This window comes from Stegostoma tigrinum, chromosome 21 (assembly GCF_030684315.1).
Source record: "Stegostoma tigrinum isolate sSteTig4 chromosome 21, sSteTig4.hap1, whole genome shotgun sequence".
Classification (NCBI taxonomy): domain Eukaryota; kingdom Metazoa; phylum Chordata; class Chondrichthyes; order Orectolobiformes; family Stegostomatidae; genus Stegostoma; species Stegostoma tigrinum.
The window spans coordinates 7,939,055-7,960,089 of NC_081374.1; the positions used below are offsets into that span (position 1 = coordinate 7,939,055).

General features: G+C 42.2%; 1 protein-coding gene across 6 annotated transcripts in view; it reads right to left on the minus strand.

Moving 5' to 3' along the window:
• The window catches only part of tmcc2 (transmembrane and coiled-coil domain family 2), a 164,991-nt gene that overhangs the window by 17,496 nt on the left and 126,460 nt on the right, over positions 1 to 21,035 (minus strand). For all 6 annotated transcript variants that reach the window (XM_048553211.2, XM_048553208.2, XM_048553207.2 and 3 more), the window contains 3 exons: positions 20,655 to 21,000; positions 12,817 to 13,405; positions 2,109 to 2,244 (listed from right to left, as the gene is read on the minus strand). In XM_048553211.2, coding sequence (XP_048409168.1) covers positions 2,109 to 2,244; positions 12,817 to 13,405; positions 20,655 to 21,000 — 1,071 coding nt within the window. The remainder of the gene's footprint in view (positions 1 to 2,108; positions 2,245 to 12,816; positions 13,406 to 20,654; positions 21,001 to 21,035) is intronic.

Genomic DNA, 21,035 nt, shown 5'->3' on the forward strand with positions numbered 1-21,035 from the left:
ATGTTTCCCTCTTGCAGAAGGCATAGCTATGATCAAGAATTTGTCACTGGGGAATTACAGGGGTAAGAATCTGCCAATAGGAGAATTACAGGGGTAAGAATCTGCAAATCAAGATTCTGTACCACAATATATTTGAGATTTCCATAATTGTTTATGAAATAACAATAATAGTAAGACCATCCAATCCCTTCAGCCTGTTTTGCCATTCAGCTGGATCTTGGGTGATCTGTGTCTTCAACTTCATAGGGAGTGATGCTTATTTAACGAGTCGGTGCAGGCATGATGGCCAAATGGCTTCCTTCTGCATCATTAGTTTGGTGATTTACCTGCCTTCACTGTAACTCTTAATGCACATCCTAAATAAAAATCTTACCAGTTTTGACATTGGAGTTAACTTTGCCGTAACCACGTTTTTGGTAAGGAGTTCTATTTCTACTACTGCTTTATGTAAAGAAATGCTTCCTGACATCAATTCTAGACATCCTAGCTCTAATCCTGAGGTTCTTGTTCTAAGTTTCCCATCCAAAGGAAATAATTTTCCCTATGCACATTATAGACTCCTTTAAGCATCTTGAACAGCTCAATAAAATTACTCCTGAATTTTTTTATACACAAGGAAATTCAAGCCCAGTTTATGCAACCTTCACTGCAACTTAATTCTTTTTGTTCTGACTATCTACGAGTTATTTGCAGGCCAAATTCATGGTTTGTGTCAACTTAATTAATCACTCAGTCACAGGAAAAATATACCTAGATTTTATGCTCATAACTAGTATCCTGCTGGAAAGCACACCTGAGTATATACACAATAACATCAGCATTAGACTGAACCACGATACTCCAGTGGTCATACAGCCCACTCGCTTTGACTCTCCTTTGGCAGTGCCCTCCACATCAATTAGAGCAAGGGCAGCATTAGAACACTATCACCAATGTTATCCCCACATGTTTTATACATGGTATTGCTTCTTTTTTGGGTTAAAATTCTGGTACCTCCTCCCTAATAGCAATTCCAACAATTCAAAGATAATTAGAGAGGCACAATAAAATGCCTCATAGGGAGCACCCTATATTCCAAAGATCTACAATCAAGGCACTTAAAGGTTGGTTAGCCCAGCATGGTTGTGAAGAAATAGTTGTGTTTATGAAATCGCATAACTGCACAAGTCAGCACCTTTGAAGAAGAATGGGAGAAAAAGAATGGCACCACTGAATAAGAAAAGAAACAAGGAATACAATGCAAGAGGGGAAATAAAAGTGAAATACATTTGTTTATAAACATGCATGTGCAGTTCAGACAGAAACATCTGAGAGACGGTGAGCAAAACCATAAAACAGTGAAAAGAAAACTGAAAAGTTAAATGACCAAATGAATCAACTTCAAGCAGCTGTAAGAAATGGTACTGCCGCGCTAAGGTTTCACTAAAGTGTAACAGTAGGCTTGTGATAGTTATATTATCGTGTCCAAATGAGAATAAGCCTGTCTGAAAGGAGTTGCTGGAGGAGGGAATGATTGAAGATTGCCCAGAAAGTAAGCTGCACTCAGATGCAACCCCCTTTTCTGAAGAAGAGTCCCAACCCTAAACATTAGCTTTCCTGCTCCTCAGATGCTGCCTGGCCCGCTGTGTTCCTCCAGTTCCATCCGGTGTTCTTCCTGCCCTTAAATGAGTATAGTTTTTCTAAAAATGCCATTATGTTTTATTGCCAAAATCTACAAATAAGACATGAGCGCTACATTCTCACAGGGATCTGGTCAAACAGATCTGAAAGCAATATATTCGCAATAAATTGCAAAATATTTCAGCTGATCTACATTCATTTGGGGGTGTGGGGGGCAGAAGTGATAGAAGACATTGGAGATCTGCTATCAGCAATTATTGGAATGTGGAACTACTGGAGTCACCCAGTAGCTTCCAATTCTGTCATTTCTACCAAAGCTATCCAAAGGTGCAGAAAAACAATCTTGGCTCATTCATCCAACAGAACGAATTTCAATCCTATTAGGAAGTATCTCTTTTCCCTTAGTAGCACAGCTGAACTTTCCACCTAGCGTATTTGGAGCCATGCTCACAAACCAAAGCAGCTCATTGCTTAGCAGCAGTACATACCTGGATATCTCTGGCCCTCTCATCTGACTGGTACGCAACTTTTTCCTCCATACTAGCAAGTTCCTGCTTCAAGTTAGACATTTCGTTCTGATGAAGTTCAGTCAGATCATTCAATTGTTCCTCCAGGCGCTCATACCTGTATAGAGAGTTACAATTTACAGTTCTTATACCTGAACATTTGAATTAGGGGAAGTAGGACGACTGGGGTAACACCGAGATTATACTGAATAAAAACTGAAAGACCTACAGCTGCTGTAAATCAGGAACAAAAACAAATTTCTCCTGAGATGCTGCTTGGCCTGTGTTCATTCAGCTCCACACTTTGTCATCTCGGATTCTCCAGCATCTGCAGTTCCCATTACCTCTTATTATGGTGGAAAAGCTCAGCAGGTCTGGCAGCATCTGTGAAGGAAAAAAACAGTTAACATTTCTGGTCTGGTGACCCCTTCCTCAGAGGAAGGCTCGCCAGACCCGAAACGTTAACTCATTTTTCCTTCACAGATGCTGCTAAACCTGCTGAGCTTTTCCACCAAATTTGTTTTTGTTCCTGAGACTGTACTGCTTCTGTAGAAAGTCAAAAGATCATTGACCCAAAATGTAAACTCCATTTCTCTCACCACAGGTGCCCTCCATAGCCACTGAGCATTGCCAGTATTTTGGTTTTAATTGCAGATTTCCAGTAATATTTGAGTCTCATTTTTAAAATCGACCCTATCCTTCTCTTAATGTTCAATGTACTATTACAAGAAGTAGAAGATACTAAGCAGTAGTTTCAGATCATTTTCTTGCATTCTCAGAAGCTGTACTTGTACAGACCATACCACGTAACTCACTACAAATCCACGCTTTTATTAACTTAGATGATCCAATAGGAGATGGAGTCTACTTGGTACTACTTAGAAATCAATGAACTCAAGCAAGACATTACACTCCTAGCCTACTGTGGTTACTTTGAGGATAAAGTAGAGACAGGGTCTTCAATGTCAAGAACACAGAAGGAAGACCAGAAAATGCTGGACTGTTCAGAATTCAGAGGCGGCTAATTACAAATCACCTGTATAAGTATACAAAATGCTTACTGGATAACAAGAGGTTAATCCTCAGCTATATCTCAAATTAAATTTAAATTGGTGAATAAGAGAACAAAAAGTACAAATTGGGATATTGTTTACTTTCTGACTAATATTAGGAGGCATCTTTTCACATAGCAATTATTTAAATGTTAATTGCAGTAAGCATGTTATTCTCAACTTAATCGGAAAGATAATGCATTTTCATGGAAAGAGTGCAGAGGATATTTACCAGGATGTTGCCTGGTATGGAGGGAAGGTCTTACGAGGAAAGGCTGAGGGACTTGAGGCTGTTTTTATTACAGAGAAGAAGGTTAAGAGGCGACTTAATAGATACGTGGAAGATGATCAGAGGATTAGATAGGGTGGACAGTGAGAGCCTTTTTCCTCAGATGGTGATGGCTAGCACGAGGGGACATAGCTTTAAATTGAGGGGTGATAGATAGAGGACAGAAGTCAGAGGTAGGTTCTTTACTCAGAGTAGTAAGGGCGTGGAATGCCTTGCCTGCAACTGTAGTAGACTTGCCAACTTTAAGGGTCATTGGATAAACATATGGATGATAATGGAACAGTGTAGGTTAGATGGGCTTCAGATTGGTTTCACAGGTCGGCACAACATCGAGGGCTGAAGGGCCTGTACTGTGCTGTCGTGTTCTATGTTATATGTTCATGTGAATTATTCTTGGTCATGAATTATTCTGCTCTTAAAGTGGACTTTTGGCTTATAAACGTTACAAAGTTTAATTATTGGCAGGAACAAATAAAATGATATCAAACTGAACCGCAAATTCGACAGGGATTGCTAATTTCAACCCCCAGGTTAATGACTGCAGGAAATAGCTAAATGGAGTTGATGTACAGATCAAGTAGCATTTAATCAAACAGTGGAACAAGTCATAACTACTCATTGGTCCAGTTCTTATTTTGATTTTCTCCTTGAATGAAAGGAAGGCAGTGAGCTGCTTTCCTGAACTTCTACAGTCCATTTGCTAAAGATTAACCTACAGTGCTGTTAGGAATGGAGTTCCAGGATTTTGACCCAATGACAGTGAAGCTATATTTCCAGGTCAGGATGTGAATTTGCACATGGCGCTATTCCCACATATCTCCTTTCTTGTCCTTCTGGATGCTGGAAGCTACGGGTTTAGATGCAGCTGTGTAATGTGTCTTGGTGAATGTCTGCAGTGATTGGTGTTGGAGGGAGTAAATGTTTGTGGATGTAGTGCCAATTAAGTGGGCTGCTTTGTTCTGGATGGTGTCAGACTGTTGTTGGAGCTGCATTCATCCGAGTGGAAGTACTGCCTCATATTCCTGATTTCTGCCTTATAGCTGGGGTGCTATGGAGAATCAGGACGTATGTTACTCATTGCAAGAATCCTAGTCTCTGTTTAGTTGACAAATGGGCTATGTTTGCTTGAAGTCACTCATTCACATTTGCTAGAAGCTGTTTTATATTCATTAGCAGGGCCCTGAACTCTGCAAACAAGAACAACATATCCAGGCAGTGTGTCTTTTCCAACAGAACAAAGGCATAGTCGTCAACAGTTCCCTGATGCATTTGGCAATGCTTCAACCAGAGTTTACTAATCAGCACCCTTTTCTCACCAGAGGCAAGCTGATGTATTGTCTAAAATTTGGTACTCCTGTGCCTATTCTAGTAATCATGCAAAATGAAAAGCTTGGATGACATTCCTCTTTCTCAGTAATACTTCAGTTCCATACTGCAAAGAGACTAGTCCTGTAAGACTGTCAAAACACAGCATTAAATGCTCAAACAAAAATGAAAGCTTGTTTTGCATCTGTAATATATTGTGATATCTATGATGTCCGAGAGAGGCACTTTCACCCATCTCTATCAACATACTGCTATTATGCTGCTTAGAGAGAAGATAGGTACAGAAGTACTGAGGTAAATATGATATGATCAATTTACACAATCATTTTTTTCAAAACTGCAATAATAAAACATGGTCATTACAGAGTATAGGTTAGTAAATTAAATTTAATAAGCTATTTAGTCATTTATCATGTTCTTTCTTGAATAGTGACCGAATATTTAACAAAATTCAGAATCTGTGTACTGCTTACACTGTCACATTGGCACCCTCGGTCACTCATTTTATAACTTAACCTGTGAATGATGTGCTCAATGAGAACATATACAGCTGACAAGTTCTGGGGATGTGAACTGCACAGGTAAGAGGTTTTTCACCAGTGACTACTTCAGAAGAGATTGCAAGTTGGCATTATACCACGGTGGATGGTGATGAAGAACATTTGAAGTGTAGGCAGAGAAGGATGCAGGAAATCTAGAAAGGGGAACATGGAGGGAGACAGAGAAGCCTGAGAAGGGCATGAGGGACAAGGAGTGAACAGGGGAGTGGAAAATGACCTGGAACAGACTGTAAATAAAGATTTAGTGTCGGACAAAATAAGTCATTTTTGGAGCGTGACATCGAAGTGTAAAAAAGTGACAAGGCAGCTGAATTTACTTTAACTTTTCTAGCTGTGCTACTCTCCAAAAGTTAAGAATTTATCAATAAACTAATAAACTGCAAGAAAATAGGTTTGATTCAGTGATAGGCAAGAACACGTGCTACACCAACAGATGGGTAAGACATGAGGGAGAAATGCAAGAAGGATTAAAATAGTTACATAAATGCTTGATATAATCAACATCAAACGTGGAGAAAGAAACAGAGGTTGGTATTTCAGCTTGAAGATCGTTCATTGGAACGGAGAAATTTCACGTGATTGGGGGAGAAAGTAAAATAGGACATAAAAGAGCAAGTGGGAGAGATTTAGTTGAATGCAAGAGTGATTAAATGACTAAGTGTTGAGGGTAGAAGATAAAGGGGAAAAAGCATGGGAACTGAAGAGGAGTCTACAGATGGTGTCAGTAATTACAGCAGAATGGTGTGGGGAAAGGTATAGGTCAATCAGGCAAAAAGAAGATGGTTCTTGAACCCCAGAAATGTGGTGGAAGACAGACTGGAAGGCCCTGGGATCAGTAGGTCCCAATTATACTTCCTGTTCCTGGCCCATTTCTGTATCTTGAGCCTGCTGAAAAGCCATTCAACTCAATATTTTTCAGTTCTGACCAAAAACATTAATTCTGGTGTTGAGTCAGAAATCACAATGCCAGGTGTAAGTCCAACAGGTTTATTTGAAAACACAAGCCTTCGGGGGCTCAGTCCTTCTTCAGGTGTTAGTGAGAGAGATAGTATCAGATACAGAATTCTTAAGTAAAGATCAAAGGGTCACACCACTGATGAGGATGGGTCTCGTATCCTCTTCCTTTGAGGGCGTCCTTCAACACCTTCAGGTGTCAATCACATTCCTCCTATTCCCAAACAGCTTCCACCCTAAACATATTAAAACTGGCATCTCCTGCAACCAAGCCCTAAGCATACACAGGATCTGAAGGTGTCGAAGGATGCCCTCATAGGAACAGGATACAAGGCCCAACTCATGGATTGCCAGTTCCGACGTACCACAGCAAAAACCTGGAATAACCTCTTCAGAAGACAGACACGGGTACATCCGATAGGGTACCCTTAATCTTCCATTACTTCCCAGGAGCGGAGAGACTACACCACGTTTGTCACAGTCTTGAGTACATTATCAACGATGGTTAGCACCTCACCAAAACCTTCTCCATGCCTCCACTTCTCGCATTCAAATAGCCCACTGTTTGCAGCAAACTACCCAGCCTTCAGGATAACATCGACCACAACACTATACAACCCTGTCACAGCAACCTCTGCAAGACATGCTGGATCTTCAACATGGAGACTACCATCACACATGGGAACACCAACCTTCATGTGCACAGTAGATACTCATGTGACTCAGATAACATTGTCTATTGCATATGTTACAGACAAGGATGCCCAGAGGTATGGCACATTGGTGAAACCATGCAGAGGCTACCACAGCAGATGAATGGACACTGTGCAACAAGTTGCAAAATGGGAACGTTCCCGCCCAGTGGGGGAGGCACTTCAATGGTCAAGGACATCCGGCCTTCAGGTAAAACGTCCTCTAAAGGCAGACATGTGGATACACAACAATGCAGAATTGCTGAGCAGAGGTTGATACCAAGTTTGGAACCCATGAGGACAGTGTCAACTGGGATCTCGGGTTTATATCGCACTACAGGTGATCCCACCTCTCACCCCCTCTCACACACACGCACGCATGCACGTTCAAAAAACACACAAGTTATAGAGAGTCAATGCTTTAGAAATAAAACCAGTCTGACTCCAAACCTAAACACAAGATTCTGAACAGGGCTTCACATCTAACAAGCACTGCCCGACCTAAAATGGGACCTCTTCTTTACACTTAAAACCTTTAGATCTCTCAGGACAGTGATCTGAAAGGAATTCAGGGATTTACATATACATATTAACCAATTATAATCTTCTAACTGATTACAGATTTAACAGCATCTTGGGTTTGTTTAATATATTGTCAGTGGTGTAGCCCTTTGATCTTTTCACTTATGAATTCTGTGTCTGATACTACCTTTTGGGTTCTAAGAAGGCGTATGGTGTGTTGGCTTTCATTGGCAGGGGAATTGAGTTTAAGAGCTTTGAGGTTATGCTGCAGCTCTATAAAACTCTGCATAGACCACACTTGGAATGTTGTGTTCAGTTCTGGTCACCTCATTACAGCAAGGATGTGGAAGCTTTAGAGAGGGTGTAGAGGAGATTTACAGGATGTTGCCTGGACTGGAGAGCAGGTCTAATGAGAAAAGGTTGAGAGAGCTAGGGCTTTTTTCATAGGGAGCGAAGGAGGAGGAGAGGTGACTTGAGAGAGATTTACAAGATGAGATGCATAGTGTGAATAGTCAGACACTTTTTCCCAGGGCGGAAACAACTATTATGAGGGGGCATAATTTTAACATGATTGGAGGAAGGTATTGGGGAGATGTCAGAGGTAGGTTCTTCACATAGAGAGTGGTGGGTGTGTGGAATGCGCTCTCAGCAGTGGTATTGGACTCAAATAGTTGGGAGACTTTTAAACGACACTCGGGTAGGCACAAGGAGGATAGTAAAATGTAGGGAATGCAGGGTAGATTGATCTTAGCAGGGTAATAGGTTGGCACAATATCGTGGGCTGAAGGGCCTGCATTGTGCTGTACTGTTCTATGTACCTCTCTCACTTACACCCGACGGAGGGACGAGACTCTGAAAGCTTGCATTTTCAAATAAACCTGTTGGACTATAACCTGGTGTCATGTGATTTCTGGCATTGTCCATCACAGTCCAACACCGGCACCTCCACATCAGTATTTATTGTACATTTCTAGCAATGTTAAGAGATCACAACTGGGGCAAGAGGGCTTAAATTTTCTGAATTGAAATGATAAAAATCAGCAAGCATTCCCACTCCCAGTTCAGCAAAAGCAGACATAATTTTGATTCGACTGGTAACATTTGTTATGTATAAACCATATTTCAGCAGAAGTGTGCGTTTTAGGGCAAAAAGGAACGCAGTGAACGGATCAATGGGGCAATTAAATAATATCAAACTAAACAGGTTACATCTAAACATAGTTTTTCATACAAGCTGGGATGCTCAGCCACAACATGCAGAAATTTCAGTACAGTTGATCCTTACACAAAATAAACCAAGAAAATTTACAAAGGCAAATTTAAGTTAGCTTGTTTTGCCTTGTTGAACCTGCTCTCTAAGTTACATCTAAAATTGACAATTTGCTTCATTATAGCCTCACCCTTTTTTTTTAAAAAACAGATAACCAAGACATCTGAAAGATAATTATATTTGTATTTAAAATGCAGATTGCCAGCAGGCACGCTACATTGAAACAGCTGGTGAAACTTAACTTGTGAAAGTCTATGGTAGACTGCACCACCACCAGGCAATTCAAGGCATTGCAACAGTAACAACTAAATTAATTCCGGTCCCTTTCAAATTCTCCACATTATTTTTTCACCTTCTTTCTTGCACCCCATTCTGTCCTCAACACCAAACATAACAAAACATTTTACACCATTAAATCTCAACTAGGAACAAACCCTGCTTTTAAAGGGTAACCAATGGCAGCTTTTTGTTGATGCCAAGCTGACCCTGTATGGTATAGAGACTAACACTATCCTTTAAAATTGTCTTTCCATTACTTCGCTTCTGTTCTTTACTTGGGCGTCAGAGTAATTTTACTATTCAAAGGCATTATATTGTTCAATCTGTCTGCTGATTCTGGGAATGCAATTCCAGGCGGGTAACTTTTTTTTCTATTCTATTCATTTGTGGGATGTGGGCATTGCTGGCTGGCCAGCAGTTCTTGCTCATCCCTAGTTGCTCTTGAGAAGGGTGTGGTCAGCTGCCTTCTCGGACTGCTGCAGTCGTCCTACTGTGGGTTGACTCACAATGCTATTAGGGAGGCAATTCTAGGATTCTGACCCAGCAACAGTGAAGGAACAGTGATATATTTCCAAGTCAGGATGGTGAATGACTTGGAGGGGAACTTGGAGTGGTGGTGTTCTCACGTCTGATGCCCTTGTCCTTTATAGATGGAAGTGGTCCTGGGTTTGGAGAGTGCTATCTGAGGATCTGTGGTGAATTTCTGCAGGGCATCTTGTACATAGTACACACTGCTGCTACTGAGCGTCAGTGGTGGAGGGAGTGAGTGCTTGTGGATGTAGTACCAATCCTGTGGCTGCTTTATTCTGGATGATATCAAGTCTCTTGACTCTTTTTTGGGGCTGCAGTCATCCAGACAAGTGGGGAGTATTCCTTCATGCTCTTGGACTTGTGCCTTGTAGATTGTGGACAGGCTTTGAGGAGTCAGGTGGTGAGTTACTTCTCGCAGTATTCCGAGCTTATGGTCTGCACTTGTAGCCACTGTGTTGATGTGGTGAATCCAGCTGAGTTTCTGGTCAATAGTAACACACGACCATCTTCCTACGTGTCAGGTATTACCAAAGAGTTTTCCCCCAGTACCCACTGATTCCAGTTTTGCAAGGGCTCCTTGATGTCATGTTTGGTCAAATGCAGCCTTGATATCAAGGGCTGTCACTCTCATCTGTGGAGTTCAGCTCTTTTGTCCATGTTTGAACTAAGGCAGTAATGAGATCAGAAGCTAAGTGGCCCTGTCGGAACCCAGACTGGGCACCACCTAGCAGTTTATTTCTGAGAAAGTGCTGCCTGATAGCAATATTGATGACACCTTCCATCACTCTACTGATGATCAAGAGTACACTGATAGACCAGTAATTGGCCCAGGTTGGATTTGTCCTGCTTTTTGTGTACAGGGCATATTTGGGCAATTTTACAAATTGTTGGGTAGATACCAGCGTTGTGACTGTACTGGAACGGCTTGGCTCGGGGAGCGGCAAGTTCTGGAGCACAAGTCTTCGGTGCTATTGCTGGAATGCCTGCAGCCTTTGCAGGATCCAGTGTCTCCAACCATTTCTTGAAATTATGAGGAGTGATTCGAATTGGCTGAAGACTGGTATCTGTAATGCTGGGGACCACTTGAGGAGGCAGAGATGGATCATCCACTCGGCACTTCTGGTTGAAGATTGCAAAAGATAAGGCTGAAGCATTCGCAGCACTGATGTGCTCTGCTCTTCCATCATTGAGAATGGGGATATTTGTAGAGCCTCCTCCTCCAGTGACTTGTTTAATCGTCCATCACCGTTCATGACTGGACATGGCAGATTGCAGAGCTTAGATGTGATCCACTGGTTGTGGGATCATTTAGCTCTGCTAACATTAATGTAGCTTCAAAGCTGTACCTTTGGGAAATTGCGTAACTCATTAAAATTCAATTGGGCAGCACTACTCACAATATAATTACAGATATGTATGTTGAGGATCTGTACGCTTTACAAAGTTCGTAACATAGCATGTTGAAGGACAAAGGTTATTTGAGTCCAGTGGGAGTAACATTTTAGATACAGTCCTTGTCTATACCCAAGTGTTATAATGACTGTTACACTGCTTGCATTGACATCACTGATCAAGTTAATGTGAAAGATAGTGTTGCCATTCCAGGGTATCAGGTTCGCAGTATAACTTGACCATGCATGAACACGTCAATTCATCAGGCTCCTGAATCGCAGATAAATTTTCCATTCCAATTTTTGTCCCTTTTTCATCTTGAAAGCTCTCATCTATGCAAGGTGATAGTTTCAGACACAATTAGCCTTCAGTCCCTCATCAGGTGGCTACACAATGTATGTTTTTTACATGACATGAAAGACATTGCCACAAAACTGGATCTTGTCCTCACTTCAATCCACACATATGTACAATTTAGTATGGAGTGTGATTAATGAATAAGCGAGTAACCCAGGCCAACTGTTCCACTCCCTAGTTTAGCAGTGATCAGGCCAAACCTAGCACACAGCAACAAAGCCAAAGCTGAAATGCTCCCAGGATAATCTTACTGCATCTTGTCAGTAGTGTGACAGAAAAGATCCTGGTCTTTGTTCAGACTACATCACTCATAATCAAGTGAAGGCGTATCTCCAAAATGTTGAATGCATACATTTGGAGAACAACTTACTGGAGAAATCACAATATTGTAAAAGCATATACCATCCTAACTGCAACTAGACAAAGATTGGCCTAGAAGAGAGTGCTTACTGACCTTGAGGTGAAGTGAAACATTTCATCATTGGCTGTATATTTTTATTGTTAACACTAAAGCTTGCATGCATCAATGCTACAGTCTCAGGAATGCGAATGAGCACACTGACATAGTTACAGCTTATGGGTGTGAATGATATTGTCTCTGTCTAGTAAAATATGTGAAGCCTAAAGAAAGCCAGTTTACTTACTCCCACCATTTGCTGTAAGCTGTCACTCTGAATCAATGAGTCAGAGACTTTATATTTCACACATATGGAAATATACTGCTCTGCCTTCAAGATCAGAGTGAAAATCTTGAAACTGCCTCCCTAATGGCTTTGTGGGCATACCTATGCCAAACAAGCTACAGCGGTTCAAGAAGGAAGTTCACCAACACTTCTGCAAAGGCAATTAGGAATGGAAAACAAATAATGACCCAGCCAATGATGCCCAAATGCTGTGATCAACTCAAAACATTTCTGCACTTGCTGTGAAGACACATGAGGACCTGAAGGAAAAGATCAGAGAACTGAAGGATGTGAAAACAAACGGAATACTCCATTGAATCTGCACGTCTGGTGCTATTTCACCACTTCTTTTGTAGTGTGCGCTCCTGTCTGTGTGCCTGTGTACATACACATGGTTTTAGGAGGCTAGAAGACAATGCATGGTTGTTCACTTGTGGTTAGAATCTAACTATGTGTAATAAAATAGTTCTTGATAAGCACAGAATATGGTAAATCTTTTCTGTTAATCTGGGTCTGACAGGCAAATCTGGGGACTGTGTGTTCCTGGAGACTTGTCAAAAAATTTTTGTAATGACTCCAGGAATAGTGGGGTTGATTTCCAGTGCATGGCTTTAACATAACTTAATTTGGGGTTCACAAATCATTATTCTCCCAAAACTAACCTGCATTCTGATGGGAACTGGGATGAGAAAGGGAAGGAAAGTCCATACTTGTGTTTCATGACCACTGTAGATATCCATTTCCTTATTCATCAAGTCAAAATCTATCAACTAAGTTAGATACCTGTATCGTTCTTCTTGCAAACACTGTGTCATGTAAGCATAATCTCTTTGTAACTGTCCTTTCAAATCTTCCATTGCATCCTCCAGATGCGACTGACTATCCTTAATTTCGCGAAGTTCATCCAGGATAGTATCAAAGTTGTTATGATGGCTGTCCAATGTATTGGATTTGGGACTCCCCATGCCTCCAGCCCCTGCCCCAGAGTTACTCCCACCCGCAGAGCCAGAAGTTGCACTGGAACACTCATCCTCACTTCCATACTTGGGGCTCGACACCAGTGTAGCACTGCCACTCAGAGTCCTGGTGGTCTCCTCCTGGTGTGACTCATCCAATGTGTCTTTCAAGTGGGCAATGTTGTCAGCGCTGCCAAACTTGTTTCGTATCAGACTAGCAAACTCCCGTGGTTTGGAAACTACTGCTGTGTGAGTGACTTGGGAGAGACCTGACAGGCCTCCTTTTACACCTTCCACCACGCCACCACCAAATCCACTGATCCCAGCTCGGACATTGGCGCCTACGTCCTTTAAACCTTGTTGCATATCCCGCAGAACATCCTTTGGCTGCCTTGAAAGACCATTTTGTTCGATCTCTGCAAAAGTTCATTAAAAAAATTTATGTAACAAATTAAATAATCTCTGTACAATTTAATTTTATTGCACCTGCTAAATGTTCAATAACTCACATCGGCATTGTGCTCTTACATTTTCAAGTATGATGCTAGAAAGTAAATGGATAATATAGACAATCTGCTCCCAAATATTCATCAATCCCACACTACAGCAGGACACTTGAAAGTATACAAGAGAGTCTAAAACATCCTTGCAATTGCCCTTGTCCAAAATAAATCATTTAATATTTTGTCTGTATACATCCATTTCTTGGAAGTCTCCAAATGAAACACTGGTAAACCAGGATCAGGGCAAACAGAAGCATGAATGAGATTCCATTTTAAATTATTGCTGCAAGTTAACCCGACCTGGTAATCGCAACATCAGGATGACCAATTACACTGAACGATTTCATCGTACAAGCCCAAAATTTATCCATCAACTTAGTTTCTACGTTTTTGTCATGTGTTTTTAGGTATTTGTGTGCAGTCCTACAGATGGTTGAATATTCAATTTTTTTTCACAAGAGCTTACAGTGTGAAACTATTTGTTGCACTCAGCTGACAATCATGTGAATGCCCTTTGCCAAAAAGATCACTGTACTCAATTAGAAACAAAACCAATTGCCTGTAAAATAATGCTACTGCCCTTGGCTCAGATGCAAATCGTGGTGACCCAGCTGTTGCTCTTTCCTAACTCAGAGGATTAAAATATATTGAGAATTATAACTTAGATTTTCTAATTCATTTGTTATTCTCCCAGGAAACCAAAGAGGGAGCTATCCCTTCAGGTTCTTGAGCAGAAGGCAGACAAAATCAAGGCGGGGACTTACACATTTAATGCTAAGCACTTAAGGAGTGTTGCCAAACAAAGAGTGGAGGGAGGTCCATAGTTCCTTGAAAGTGGAGTTGCAGGCAGGCAGGGGTAGCAAAGGCGGCATTTAGTAAGCTCGCCTTTATTGGTCAGCATGGATACATGAATAGGAAATGCTGACAGGGATTTGGGCCAAATGCTGGCAAATGGGACTAGATTAACCTGGGATATCTGGTTGAGATGGATAAGTTGCGCTGAAGGGTCTGTTTCAATGCCGTTCATCTCTATGGCTGACTAAATTTCAAATAAATAAATATTAAGCAAAAGATATGAACGTGATTGAGCTCAGTAAATCCAGATAAGAAAGCAAATGTTAACATTTATTTATTTGAAATTTAGTCAGTCACAGAGATGAATGGCATTGAAACAGACCCTTCAGTGCAATTTATCCATCTCAACCAGATATCCCAGGTTAATCTAGTCCCATTTGCCAGCATTTGGCCCAAATCCCTGTCAGCATTTCCTATTCACATGTATCCATGCTGACCAATAAAGGCGAGCTTACTAAATGCTTTCTTTGCTACCCCTGCCTGCCTGCAACTCCACTTTCAAGGAACTATGGACCTCCCTCCACTCATTGTTTGGCAACACTCCTTAAGTGCTTAGCATTAAATGTGTAAGTCCCTGCCTTGATTTTGTCTGCCTTCTGCTCAAGAAACTGAAGGGATAGCTCCCTCTTTGGTCTCCTGGGAGAATAACAAATGAATTAGAAAATCTAAATTATAATTCTCAATATATTTTTTATATTAGATTCCCTACAGTGTGGAAACAGGCCCTTCGGCCCAACAAGTCCACACCGCCACTTGAAGAATCCCACCCAGACCCATCCCCCTATAACCCACAGGCCCCTGAACACTATGGGCAATTTAGCACGGCCGATCCACCTAACCTGCACATCTTTGGACTGAGGGAGGAAACCAGAGCACCCGGAGGAAACCCACGCAGACACGGGGAGAACGTACAAACTCCACACAGGCAGTCGCCCGAGGTGGGAACTGAACCCGGGTCCCTGGCTGCAGTGCTAACCACTGAGCCACCGTGCCACCCCATATTTTAATCCTGAGTTAGGAAAGAGCAACAGCTGGGTCACCACGATTTGCATCTGAGCCAAGGGCAGTAGCATTGTTTTACAGGCAATTGGTTTTGTTTCTAATTGAGTATACTCCTAAAAAAAAAATCGGCAGCTCGTTCAAACGTAGACTCCATGCATCTCTGAAAGAACATTTTTGGATTAGTGGTCACCAATCTCTAAAGATCATGCAAAATTTCTGAAACTTGATCTTTGCTGCTTGACTATGCAGACCTGGTCGCTGAAATTCAGTTAAAGTGCCACTAACTTGTATCTTTATCAGAATGGGAACAATTTGTTGTTCTTGAATACATTACTGAAGCAAATGTGAATGTCATATTTTTTGAAATTTAATATTGTAGAGAAGACTAGAAACAAATAAGCTCTTCTGACCATCTAGCCAGAAACTGGTAGGTGTTAAATTTTCATGAAATCTTTATTTCCATTCCTCATCCCAGTTTTGATTTATCTATTTCACTTTCTCTTTTGGATGGAGGGCATACATCCACTCAAGTCCAACAATTTAATTTATTTCACTTTGTTTTAGCATCATTGTTAGTGTTGACAAAACCAAAACATACACAAAAAGCACTTTGAGCGGACTTGATCCACTCCAGTCATTCGAATTTCAATTTTTGCATCACCTCATTTGCTGGGTTCAAGAAAATGTTTTTTTTGTGATCCTGTTCTAAACATGGCACATTCCATAACTGGGAGTACAGAACTGCATGCATTAGTTTCATAATAATAAAGAGCTGTTGATGCAGAAGTTCGATAACAAAAACAGAAATTGCAGAAGAAAAATCAGGTTTTACAGCATTTGCTTCCTGCCTACAGATGCTGCCAGAACGGAGTTTCTCCAGAAATTTCTGTTTTTGCAATAGTTTCAGTTGTTTGTGCCCAACAGATTAAAAAAAAAATCGCTCAGGAGTAGGATCTTCAAAGAAACAAGCTTGCCACGCAGCCTTTTAAACAGAATACATGAAGTTTGATGACAGGGTTTGGACAGGGGAAAAGACGATTTTAAAAATGCCCACATTGTTTAGGTTAAAACAAAAACAGAAAACAGTCAAGAAAATCACAGCAGGTTCTAGTATTTTCAATTCTTTTCAATGTCTAATCGTGGATTTTGGTTTTATATAAACTGACGTAGTTTAAAGATACTCCAGAATAGATTATTAAACTTTCCTCACGTTATGAAACAGATGTCATTCCCCTGCACCCTCCACCCCGACAACTAAAACTGAGATACCCAGAGAAGCTTGCCTTACCTCATGATCTGCTAAAGGGAGTACAAGAAGTGGTACAACCTGCTTCTCACCTCCCAATCAGTTATAACTGAGAGATTAAATGAAATGAAGTCCTGACAGTCACACTATAATCAACACTGAACTATTGACAAAACAAATAATTCCCCCTTAATTACTAACTGTTCCTGAACAAAGCAAAATTCTAATGGTATGCTGCTGCCATAAATAAGTATCCCACCTACAAAAACCAAATTAATGTTAAAAAAAATTTAAATCTAGTCTCTCAAAATTACAGCCAGGGGACGTCTTCTGGAATATTCAGTGCCTTCTCTGCGGTTCTTCAGTCAGGAACATGCTTCTCCGTCAAATTCTTGTGTCAGGAATATTAGCTAAGAGTGCCACTGTACCTTTAGCTAGATGACAGTTTTGAGAGCCTACAGAATTCTGAGAGAGCCACTGATTTTCTCTTAGGGCTGCTGGTTGTTAATTCTGACAGATGGCAGTTGCTCTCACACCAATTTTCAAGTACCCTATTTGTTTACACACTTGATAACCTAACAATTTTTTACACCACGATTGGTCCTGGGTTGTCAAAACCATCCGATTTAAATTTTAGTTAGTTTATAGTCTAAGTGCCTTGTTTAAATTAATTGGCTAATACTCAAACCAGTTGCCTTAACAACAAAACAAGACTACTCCTGGGTTAATAAAATGTGAGGCTGGATGAACACAGCAGGCCAAGCAGCATCTCAGGAGCACAAAAGCTGACGTTTCGGGCTGCTTGGCCTGCTGTGTTCATCCAGCCTCACATTTTATTATCTTGGAATCTCCAGCATCTGCAGTTCCCATTATCTCTGATACTACTCCTGGGTTGCTCACCACATTGTTTTGTTACAAATGTTTCAATTTCAGGAACTCTGTCCCTACTACTGCTTGCAGATATTTGTTTTAAATCCCCAAGCCTAGCAAAAGCACACCTTTTAAAGAGATCATGCACTTTTCGCCCCATTTCATTTTACAAAAATTCTAACATCCTGCCTTCCAATGCACATGTCCTCTACCCAATTTCACAAATGTCACCACAATCCCTAAGTTAAATTGAACAGAAAACCCTTAAATGATTCATTTCCAGAACCAATAATCTACCCAAAAGCTTTTTACTTGCAATTTCAAGATAATCAGAACTGGATGTGAGTTTGCGCGCTGAGCTGGAAGGTTAGTTTTCAGACGTTTCGTCACCATTCTAGGTAACATCATCGGTGAGCCTCCGACGAAACGCTGGTGTTATGTCCCGCTTTCTATTTATCTGGTTAGGTTTCCTTGGGTTGGTGACGTCATTTCTTGTGTTGATGATGTCACCTCTTCTGCACCTACACAGGCCCCAAACCCCACCTCTTCCTCCGGTACATTGATGACTGTATCGGCGCCGCCTCCTCCTCCCCAGAGGACCTCGAACAGTTCATCCACTTCACCAACACCTTCCACCCCAACCTTCAGTTCACCTGGGCCATCTCCAGCACATCCCTCACCTTCCTGGACCTCTCAGTCTCCATCTCAGGCAACCAGCTTGTAACTGATGTCCATTTCAAGCCCACCAACTCCCACAGCTACCTAGAATACACCTCCTCCCACCCACCCTCCTGCAAAAATTCCATCCCCTATTCCCAATTCCTCCGCCTCCGCCGCATCTGCTCCCACGATAAGACATTCCACTCCCGCACATCCCAGATGTCCAAGTTCTTCAAGGACCGCAACTTTCCCCCCACAGTGATCGAGAACGCCCTTGACCGCGTCTCCCGTATTTCCCGCAACACATCCCTCACACCCCGCCCCCGCCACAACCGCCCCAAGAGGATCCCCCTCGTTCTCACACACCACCCTACCAACCTCCGGATACAACGCATCATCCTCTGACACTTCCGCCATTTACAATCCGACCCCACCACCCAAAACATTTTTCCATCCCCACCCCTGTCTGCTTTCCGGAGAGACCACTCTCTCCGTGACTCCCTTGTTCGCTCCACACTGCCCTCCAACCCCACCACACCCGGCACCTTCCCCTGCAACCGCAGGAAATGCTACACTTGTCCCCACACCTCACCCCTATCCCAGGCCCCAAGATGACATTCCACATTAAGCAGAGGTTCACCTGCACATCTGCCAATGTGGTATACTGCATCCACTGTACCCGGTGTGGCTTCCTCTACATTGGGGAAACCAAGCGGAGGCTTGGAGACCGCTTTGCAGAACACCTCCGCTCAGTTCGCAACAAACAACTGCACCTCCCAGTCGCAAACCATTTCCACTCCCCCTCCCATTCTTTAGATGACACGTCCATCATGGGCCTCCTGCACTGCCACAATGATGCCACCCGAAGGTTGCAAGAACAGCAACTCATATTCCACCTGGGAACCCTGCAGCCATATGGTATCAATGTGGACTTCACCAGTTTCAAAATCTCCCCTTCCCCAACTGCATCCCTAAACCAGCCCAGTTCGTCCCCTCCCCCCACTGCACCACACAACCAGCCCAGCTCTTCCCCCCCCACCCACTGCATCCCAAAACCAGTCCAACCTGTCTCTGCCTCCCTCACCTGTTCTTCCTCTCACCCATCCCTTCCTCCCACCCCAAGCCGCACCCCCATCTACCTACTAACCTCATCCCACCTCCTTGACCTGTCCGTCTTCCCTGGACTGACCTATCCCCTCCCTACCTCCCCACCTATACTCTCTCCACCTACCTTCTTTACTCTCCATCTTCGGTCCGCATCCCCCTCTCTCCCTATTTATTCCAGAACCCTAACCACGTACATGAACATGAACATCAACTAGCCACAAAACGACATGACCCACTATCACTCGTATCCTTACACACAGATGAGGAAGGACACCACTTTGATAGGGACAACACATCCATCCTAGGACAAGCTAAACAGAGATATGCACGAGAATTCCTAGAAGCATGGCATTCCACCCGAAACTCCATCAACAAACACATTGGCTCCAAATCAATCTACCATCCCCTGAGAAAAAGAACAGGAAATGACATCATCAGCACAAGAAATGACATCACTAACCCAAGGAAACCTAACCAGATAAATAGAAAGCAGGACATAACACCAGCGTTTCGTCGGAGGCTCACTGATGATGTTACCTAGAATGGTGACGAAACGTCTGAAAATTAACCTTCCAGCTCAGCAAGCAAACTCACATCCAGAACCTCAACCTGAGCGACAAATCTTCTCAAAACTCGCTATAATCAGAACTTGCACTCATCTCCATTGTGAGGGAATTTCCAAGCTACTTTGTGAAAGAGAAATTAATGGCATAGTGAAATCACCTGATTAGGTGGGAATAAGACAGAACCAAAATAACAAAGTGTCGAGCTGGATGAACACAGCAGGCCAAGCAGCATCTCAGGAGCTCCTGAGATGCTGCTTGGCCTGCTGTGTTCTTCCAGTTCCACACTTTGTTACCTTGGATTCTCCAGCATTTGCAGTTCCCATTATCACCAATAAGACAGAACCAACTGGATTAAACTTCCCACAGTCCAACACAAAGAAAATGCATTATTTCTGTCATTACTTTCCTCTGGTGGTAAAATCCAAACTGTGCTAGTTAGGGTAGGTATAGCCACATCTCCTACATTGACCAGTGGCCCATACCAGCTAGTCCAAATATGTAAACTTTGGGAAAGGAAATAATCTGGCTCACTAGCATTGCCTCTCACATCAATGAAATCCTGTTGACATTTACCATTTAGAAATGCAAGTGAAGGATCACTACTTCAGTGTGCATTGGGTCAATTTAATCGGTAATGTGAATCATACCTTCAGAGCAGCATGGCAGAAGTGATGGAGACAAAAAGTACAAATGAGCAAATTAAAAAAACAAAATGTTTTCCTAGTTAAACTGTGAAACTGACAACATTCCTCAACCTTAAAGGAATAATTAAAAAGATTAACCCTTACTCCCTTTAGTACTGTGACCGTCATTGGAATATATCAATAGTCCTGACAAATCCAGATCATAATGCTACCTTTCAGTTTTCTGTGGTAGTGTTCTAGCTTCTTGTGCAGCTGAGCAATTGTCTGTGCCGATTTCTGGTTCTTCTTCTCAAAAACCTGCTTGATACGGGATGCTTGCTGTTTGTCTGCATTGTTGGCCAGTTTCAAATATTCTGCTACATTATCATCCCGAGCAGTTTGCTCGATTTTTATCTGTTCTGTGATTTTCAGGATCTTCTGGTGAAGGTGTTCTATGGCTGCTTTTGTCTTATGAGGATCTGGGGTTCCATCGGGCACATCAAGGCTAATGTTGGAGTCTGAGCCCCCATGGCTGGTGTTTGCTGGCAAACTGAGTGTACTCACATCTCCCTTTTCAAGCTGGAAAAGGCAGAGAAAATAAAACTTTATTAATA